This window comes from Kryptolebias marmoratus, linkage group LG6 (genome assembly GCF_001649575.2).
Source record: "Kryptolebias marmoratus isolate JLee-2015 linkage group LG6, ASM164957v2, whole genome shotgun sequence".
Classification (NCBI taxonomy): Eukaryota; Metazoa; Chordata; class Actinopteri; order Cyprinodontiformes; family Rivulidae; genus Kryptolebias; species Kryptolebias marmoratus.
In genome coordinates, this window is record NC_051435.1 from 25,402,977 (window position 1) to 25,412,443 (window position 9,467).

The 9,467-nt window shown below is 37.4% G+C and overlaps 1 protein-coding gene across 1 annotated transcript in view; it reads left to right on the top strand.

Annotated features, from left to right (window-relative positions):
• Positions 1-9,467, top strand: part of slc35a5 (solute carrier family 35 member A5) — a 35,142-nt gene that overhangs the window by 22,996 nt on the left and 2,679 nt on the right. Inside the window, exon 9 of the mRNA XM_017431793.3 lies at positions 7,976-8,244. Coding sequence (XP_017287282.1) covers positions 7,976-8,244 — 269 coding nt within the window. The remainder of the gene's footprint in view (positions 1-7,975; positions 8,245-9,467) is intronic.

Consider the following 9,467-nt stretch of genomic DNA (forward strand, 5'->3'; position numbering starts at 1 on the left):
AAGCAATCCAGCTTACATCACATCTCAGCTTTAAAAGCTCAACTCCACACTCTCTATTTCTGAATTGAGAAAGCTCCTCGGATGAGAAGCGAAACGTCTTCAGCTACAGAATAGAAGTCCAGTTGTTTTTGTTTTTTAACTTTTTTTGAATGTATCAGATGATATAGTTCAGGACCATTTTTGCCTAAAAATCTTTTTTGCTAAGTTGCAAAATTTGCAAAACCCTCTTTTGATGTCTTCTCTAAGGTTTCAAGTTCAATTGTCTTGAAACTCACCATGTTAAATCAATATAACAATTTCAATACTGCTTGAAAAGATAAAGCAATTATTTTAAAAATATGTGCAAGCAATGCATGCACAAATATTAAATTCTAGCTAGAAAAAACATTTTTGGCCATATCTTCAGAACTATAAGAACTAAATAAATTAAATTCAACCTACTCTTGGGGCAGCAGATACCAAGTTAGTGGAACAAAACTGCAAACATTAAGCCATAGGGGGGAACTATAAATCAAAAATATTTGTTTACACAAAAACAGCTTATTGGATTTTTACAACTTTTGCCACAGACTTTCATGGCATTGCTGCCTGCAGCTCAGACTCCAGAATGGTCAAAAACGTGGGCATGGCCCTATTACATCTCTAAGAAAGAATTTTATGTAGCCTAAACCTTTACAGATTTTGAGAAGTTTTTCATAGGAAAAAAAAAGTATGCTAACTGCTATGCAAAAATAAAAACCTACATGCATCAGGTGGCGCTACTATTATGGTTGAAACATTTCAATCTCAAACTCATAAATTCTCTCCCTCACCAAGAAAAATATTATGGTCCCCTAATTGGTAAAGGTTACTGAGCATTTACTACAGCAAATTCACAAAAATATTTTATGTTGTTTATACCAATGACTTATATCCTACGGCCATGACACGCCGCTTTAAAGGCTCGGACCGATGTGCGGCGAAAGCGACGCCATCTTGCTAAAGTAATCTTAAAGGTGCAGGACTGTGTAAACAATGCTGAGGACTAACGAGATAAAGATGCTTTTTGTGAGTAAGATGAGCCCAATTTTACATTAACTCTGTCATACAAGTTTACAGATATACACTGTTATTGTAATAATAACCATAATATTAAAAAACATTATTTGAACATATAGTATTCTTAATAACCATTGATTTGCCAGATAATAATAATAATGGGTATTATTATTAGCTATTAATAATAATAATAATAATAACAACAACAATTAAACAGGTAAGTCAATTCAGAACCATATATATCCAATGCCAACCTGATCAAGATGCAGCAACAAAAGTCCACAAACAGCAATGATGATAAAAGAAGTAGATACAAAATCAGCCTTTTTCAGACAGACTACTAAAAAAAGAAAAAGAAATAAAAAATGATTTTAAAAGGACTGTGAACAATAAGAACAGTGAAAGCTTTTTAGAGTCCAGAGATCAAGTGAACACATGACTTTTTTTAAGGACTGAAGATTATTGAGCTGATCTTTTTCCATTTTCAGACGTTTCTGACCTTTGAACAGTAAAACCTCGGTCAACTTCTGACAAACAGACTCTTTTTAAGATGAGGAGTGTAATCTGGTGGCATGTTTCTACCTGATGGTGAAGGAACTGTTAACTAAGAGTTTAAAATCTCTTTATTTGGGAGAAATTAGCCTTGGACAGAGGGGTTCCACTGCACAGAGACATAACATCACAAGGTTAAAAAATGAATGAAATCATTAAAAACCTGCTGCAACACATGATCCAACCTCTGAGTACCTTATTGAAGAACTGAACTCATTAATCAGGAATTAGTTATTATATTTATTTATCTTATTCATAGGATACTAAACAGCAGTGAGTTGTTTGTGCCTGTTTTTAACATTGAACTTCTTTTGCTTCGTCTGCTGAGTCTCCATCTAACTCAGTTTGCTACCTGAAGGACATCTCATCAGAGGTCAGGGTGCACAGCTGGAAACATCTGGAGATTGTTGAGTCTTCACTTTCAGAGCGTTCAGCCTGGTGATCCGTCAGCAGATTCTAACCACCTGTTAAATGAAAATAAACACATTTTAGATGGGATTATAGTCACTGTTGATTTCCTGATACCTTCTAAGTTCTATCAGCTGCATATTTAAAATGGATTTATACAAAACTTTAAATACAATAATCAAAAACAACTTGTAAAAAGTTTATTTCAGTTTTAAAAGTTTCTAATACAATAATGAAGAGAGTTGAGTAACATCGGCTACAGGGTCATTTGAAAGGGATCACAATAATTAATATTTATATACTGAGTAGATCTGTAATATAATATACAATGAGATAAACCTCTTAATGTTCATGTAATATGCATCAAGATGTCCCATTTAATGACCTACCTGTAAGTGATTCCAGCTTTGAGCTCCTCAGTGATCAGATTCTTGTCTTTCAGTTCTTCATAGCCTCGTTTTTAATGAAAAAAAAAACACCTATCGATGAAATGTTATAACATCTGGGCATTTTCCGCAACGATTTGTGCAGCAAACACAGCACAATATAAAGGAATCTCAGTACTGCTGAACGGAGAGGGTGAAATGAATTACTTAAGATGGCGGCGTTTTTAGCTCATCCAAAGTCACGTGATGTCATATTTTTAGTATATAAGTCATTGGTTTAAAAAAACTAGCAATATGTGCAAAACCTTTAAAAAAACATCTTGTCCAAGGGCTCAAACCTAATCAGTGTAAAACTTTTTATATAACATCTACACTAGTAGCTTACACCAGCCTTGAACAAAGGTTTTTTTTTAACTGTTCGATTTCATGTTCATTCAAGTTTTTAGCTACCTAGCTAGGCTCAAAAATGGACACATCTTATCTATTTTAGGAGGTAAAAGTATCAGATTTATACTGTTGGCCTAGAATTCCTTCCTGAGTAGGTGCTACAAATTTCATGATTACCAAACTATAGGGGGTGCTAACAATGCAAAAAATTTATATAGCAAAAACAATCAAGAAATAAAAAAACAATCATTTCTTCCAAAATTAGATACATTTGCTTAGGACCACAACCTGAATTGCATATGGTAATGTCGGAAAATATGGATGATGCACTACAAAAACATCCTAAAAAGAAAATTCATACATTTGTCCTACTGAGCTAACATTCACTGGACATACTCTGATTTATACCAGATATTTCTTATATGTAAACTTCTAGCATTTTGAAAATTTTAATTCAGTTTTTGGTAAGAACGTTTGGCAGACAGCTAAATGCTAGCAAGTTAGCGCAACCTTTTCCAATAACTATGTGACTTGGCTCTGGTGTTTTCCAGGCTGTCTTTAACATCCTTTTTGTGTTTGAATAGGTTCAATTATTGCCATTATTTATCTTATTTTTCATTGAAGGCTATACCAACAACATGATTAACATTATTTTCTTTCAAAAAATTGTAACTTGAAGAAGAAAAGCTGTGCATGTAGACAACCCATAACCAATTATTATTAAACATTTTCAAAATTTTCTGACAAACTAGTGATTTTCCCCCAAAAAAATTTTAGGCCCATACCGACAATTTACTTACAACTTATTTATTTATTTGACCTATTTATTTATTTACTTATGACCTACTATGACCTTGACCTACAATAGCTGCTTCTTACAGAGGAAATGACTAGCAGGTGGGACTTCGATCCACCTCTTTCACAAGCCTTGGACAAATTGGACAAATGGAGAAAACATAGAATGCAGATAGGATAGAGTAACCACCCTAGGGAAAGAGGTAGGTGGTGCTATTTTTCAAGATAAATCCATTTTAGTCATTATCTTCTAAATAGGAAAAAAACAGTCACTAGGGAACACAAGCCACTGTGTCTCTTGTGCTAGTCCCAAGCCTGGGTAAATGGTGATGGTTATCAGGAAGGGCATCCGGTGTAAAAGACTTTTGCCAGTGACACCATACCAGATCAGTCGAGGCCCGGGTTAACAATGATTGCCACTAGTGCTGTTGACAAACAGGGTGCTGGCGGAAATTGTGCTACTGTTATTCGAAGACTAAGAGGAAGGAAATGTGTCAGGAGACAGAGGGAGAAGAGGGAAGTCAGGAATGTAGGACTGAGGGTAGCAACTCTAAACGTAGGGACAACAACAGGCAAAGGCAGACAGCTGGCTGACATGATGCAGAGGAGGAAGGTAGATGTGTTATGTGTGCAAGAGACCAAGTGGAAGGGCAGCAAGGCTTGAAGCACTGGAGCAGGGTTTAAGCTGTTTTACTATGATATGGATAGGAAGAGAAATGGAGTGGGAGTGGTCCTGAAGGAAGAGTTTGAAAGGAATGTAGTGAAGGTGACAACAGTGTCAGATAGGGTGATATGTGTGAAGGTAGAAGTACTTCTGATGTTCAGTGTGTTGCCAGTAGTTATGCTCCACAGGTTGGATGTGATGTAGAAAAGAGAGTAGTATTTTGATCAAGTGATAGAGTAGTCCCAGGGAGTGATGGGACCAAATCTGAATGGACATGTTTGTAAAGGAAACAGAGGAGATGAGGAAGTGTTGGGCAGGTTTGGTGTCAAGCAAAGGAACCAGGAAGGACAGATGGTGGTGGATTTTTCCAAGAGGAGAGAAATGACTGTAGTCAAGACCCGTTTCTAAAAGAGGGAGGAACATAGGATGATCTATAAGAGTGGAGGCAGGAGTACACAGGTAGACTACAAATGCAGATGACATTGTGATCTGTGGTGAGAACAGGGAACAGGTGGAAGAGAACATGGAGAGGTGGAGGTATGCACTTGAAAGGCAAGTAATAAAAGTCAGTCGTAGCAAGACGTGTGTAAATGGGAGTGAGGCAGGTGGAACAGTGGGGCTACAAGGAGCAGAGATCACAAAGGTGCAGGACTTAAAGTACTTAGGGTCCACTGTCCAGGAAAACAGGGAGTGTGGTACAGAGGTGAAGAAAAGAGTCCAGGCAGGATGAAGTGGATGGAGAAAAGTTTCAGGAGGGATTTGTAATAAAAGGAGGGCAGCAAAGGTCAAAGGAAAGGTTTACAAGACAGTGGTGAGACCAGCGATGTTGTTTTGGTTTGGAGACTGTGGGACTGACAATCAGAACTGAAAGTGGCAGAGCTGAAGATGTTGAGATTCTCCTTGGGAGTGATGAGGATAGATAGGATTAGGAGTGAAGGCTGAAGGACTGGGAGATAAAGTTAGAGAGGCCAGACTGAGATGGTTTGTATATGCACAGAGGAGGGATAGTGGGTATATTGGTCGAAGAATGATAGAGATGCAGCTACTAGGAAAGAGACAGGGAAAGACCAAATAGGAGATATACAGATTCAAATTAAAAAGGACATGGAGGTAAGTGGTGTTAGGACAGAGGATGCAGAAGACAGTTAGATGAAGGAGGATGACTCTCTATAACAACCCCAAAAGAAAAACGGCCGAAAGAAAAAGATCTTCTAAAGAAAAGTTGCATCAAGTACTTCATATCAACGTAATTGTTGAATTGAAATGATTGTTGTCAGTAGAAGTTCACTTTGAAACTGTACCATATTTGCTCAAAATTTCAAAATGTGCTAAAACATATTTCTGACCAGTACTCTTTGAATTAAAGGCCAATCGCTGTAAAATGCCATCATTGACATCACTGAGAGAGAATTCTTACAAAATGTTGTTCAGAAGTTATTTGCTAAGATGAGCAAGTTACCTTCACGCAAGTTTATGTAAATGAGTAAAAAAAAAATCAAATCTCAGAAAATATGACACATATCACAACAATAATTTTAATGCTTAAGTTAATAATGCCTTCATGAGTAACTGTACTTAACAATGTCCACCATTAGGGGATGTTACTAATGTGAGAAGTTTATATCCCAAACACAGAAAAGTGTTTGAAAACCAAATCAAAGACACATGTTAAGGAGGATACTCTGTCTTGTTTGGCTCAATATGGCAGTGAGTGTGGGCAATAAGAAAAAAAAAGCCAATGTAATCTTAGTTAAAAAAAATCAGATATTTGTCCTATCGAGCTACAGTTTTCAGGATGCATTCCTTGAATGATACCAAACATTCTGTATAGTAGTGCTGGGTGATATGGAAAAAAATCCTATATCACGATAATGATATATATCACGATGTACCCCAATTACGTACGTTGTCAGTTATTCTCTGAAAAATATGAAAAAATAATCTAATTTCTTACTTCTTTCAAGCTTTATTTCGAAGTGACATTTAACTGAACTTTTACAAATGAGATTTGCTGCATTTTAGTGCAGCAATATATATGTACCTGTTACGATGTAACAGTATCAAATGACAACAGACTCTTATTATCTTCGGCCGGCTATAGTTTTCCTTTTCGAAACTTTCCCCGGCTCTTTTACAACTTGTTTGACCTTGCACTTTTTGGAGTGTTAAATATTCTTTTTCCTGGTTCTTCTTTAAGTGATAGAAGAGGTTTGTTGTGAGATGAGAAAACAGTCTAATAGCAGAGTTAGCATTAGCATTAGCAGAGTTAGCATTAGCATTAGCAGAGTTAGCATATTACCTTTTTCTGCTCCGTGTCGGACTTCTTGGACCAAATCACAGACGTCCCCCTCGTTTTGGTAAAAGTCTTTCTTCTTGGGCTGCCTGCTAGCTGTCTCTACTTGTTGTGACCCCGGGTTTGATACTTCCTGCGTCTCCATCTTTCAGCACTTATGGTGAAAACACCGCGCCGCACAGAAAGCCGCTGCTGTAAAGCAGCGTCATGTCGCAAACCCACACGTAAAGCAGCGTCATGTCGCAAAACGGAGGTTCTTTGCAAAATAGTTGTTTTTTCTTCTTATTTATCACTTATATAAACTGAATGTATGCAAAGTGACAACACTAATACATTCGTCGTAGCCTACGTTATGAAATATTTACATAAATCATTGATACAATTATGATAGAAACAACAGAAGAAAATATTTCACGATAGACACTTTTCTATCGTCCCCACGGTATGTATCGTTATATCGCCCAACACTACTGTATAGAGACCTATACTCTATTTTAAAGTATATAACTTTTTTTTTCTTTAGAATTTTGGAAAATGGCAAAATATATTTTTCATGACAACAGTTATGTCAATCACAACAATCAAAAGGCTTCATCTTCAGACCAAACTTGTAAAAGCTTAACATTTTTCTTTAGATTGGTAAAATTATTTGCATATTTAAAACTTTTATGTGCATAACACTTAGTGTTTTTTAATTTGAAGGGTTGTCCACTTAGAACCAATATATGATTTAGGCTTGTACCATACCAAGAGTGAGTCATCTTTGATTTGATTCAGATTTTCCATAGTTTTATTTACTTAACTGCTAAAATTGGAAATTGTTGTTGTTGTTGTCTTGGCCTTCCATTTGCCATAATGTTTTGTGTTGCCTTAGAACCTTTGGGCTTTAATAATGCGCAAGTTTAAAGCCCTGTACAAAGTTTAGCAAGGTTTGACCACTAGGATTTTTGCAGGGCTTCCAAAGTCAGAAAATGTAATATGGCATAATTTCAGAGCTTTGTGACAAAATAGACGACAAAATAATAGGCAACAAAATAATGAATTATGGCTTCACAAGCCAGTGCTTTAACAAGTCCTCGGATGTTTGAGGAGGGATAAATGTTGGGAGGAGATTCATCAAAGAGCTTGGACCCCAATAATAACCATTCACCATTCCTTTTTTTAAAAAAATTGAACATGTTGCAGACTGGAAATGCATGAATTTATGTAAATCTAAAAGTGAAGCTGAGTTAAAATGACAAAACAGGATGTCTTTCATTGATACTGTTTACTAATGCATACTACATATTTCAGATTTGTGGTTCTAATATTTGTTTCTATACTGCTGTTACTGTTAGTGCTCTTGTTATTAAACTGGTAATGTTTGTAGTTCTGTTATGTGTAAAGTCTCACCTCAGTGACCTCCCCTGCATTATTCACCTGAAGATTTCACTCTCTTCTCTTCTCCCTCAGCCGCCCTTGGTTTATCTGTGGCCTTCATTTTAAAGTTCAGAGATAACATGTTTCACGTGCTCACCGGCCAGATCACCACTGTTCTGGTTACCAGCCTGTCCCTCTTCCTTTTCGACTTCCGCCCTTCGTTGGACTTCTTCCTACAGGCCCTTATGGTCCTCCTGTCTATCTTTATCTACAATGCCAGCCGGACCAAGGACCTGGAGTACAGCCTGCAGCAGGAGAAGCTGCGGGTCATCAACAGAGAGGTGTTTGAGAGGTCCAGAGGGGTAAGCAGCAAACCTCAAATCAACACACTCCGGCCTTCTGTCCCAACATTTACAGTGCCTTCAAAAAATATTTTCACCCCTAAACTTTTCCACATTTTATCATGATAGAACTACAAATTTCAAAATACTGTACTGAGATTTTAAGTGATAGACCAACACAAAGTAACATATAACTGAGGCTGAAGGCAAACTATGCGGTTTTTTTTGTTGTTTTTTTTCCAAAACAAAAAAATCTGAAAAGTGTGGCATGTACTTGTATCCAGTCTCCTTTGCTCTGATACCTCTAACACACCAGACAGGTCAAGGATAAAATTGTCAAACATGGTGGTGCCAGCATCATGCTGTGGTGATTCTTTTCTTCAGCGGTGATGAGGAAGCTGGTAAGAGTTGATGGGAAGATGGATGCAGCTAAATACAAGACAATCATTGAAATAAACTGCAAAACGTGAGACTTAGGCAGAGGTTCACCTTCTAGCAAGACAACAACCTGAAACATCCAGCCAGAGCTACAAAGGAACGGTTTAGTTCAAAGCAGATTTATGAGTTGGAATGGTCTAGTCAAAGTCTAGACCTAAATCCAACTGAGAATCTGTGGCAGGACTTGGAAAACTGTTATTCACAGATGCTCGTCATCCAATCTGACTGAGCTAAAGCTGTTTTGCAAAATACCATGGGCAAAGATTTGGGGGTTTGCAGAAACACCTTTTGCTGCAATTTCAGCTGCAAGTCTTTTGGAGTTTGTTTCTACAAAGTATTGAATCGGGGGGGGGTTGAATATAAATTGACACCACACTTTTTAGAAATTAAGTTGTAAAAAAACTAGGAACTTGGAAACTTGGCACTTATTTCTGTATAATGGAATTTCTTTGATATAGGTGAAAACCTGACTCCCTCACACACATCTTTGCATATTTGGTAGTTTAGTGATTTGGAACCACAGATGTTGAGTATAGATCTTTTGTAATTGTTTCAGACTAATGTATGAGAATTGCACACCTCCGCTGCATTTTTCTGTTAAGAAAAACAAGCAGCAGGTCAGCATGTTCTTCACCATGGTCTGAAAACAACTTAGAAACCAATGTCCCTTTTACACGGGCTCTAATTCAGAAGTCCGGTTCTACTCCGCTCCACTTGGCTCGGCTCGATAAAGAATGCATCGCGTTCACACCGGCCAGTTTGGTCAGTAGCAGAGGAACGCCTCCTCGTGTTGCGGGGGACGGGGC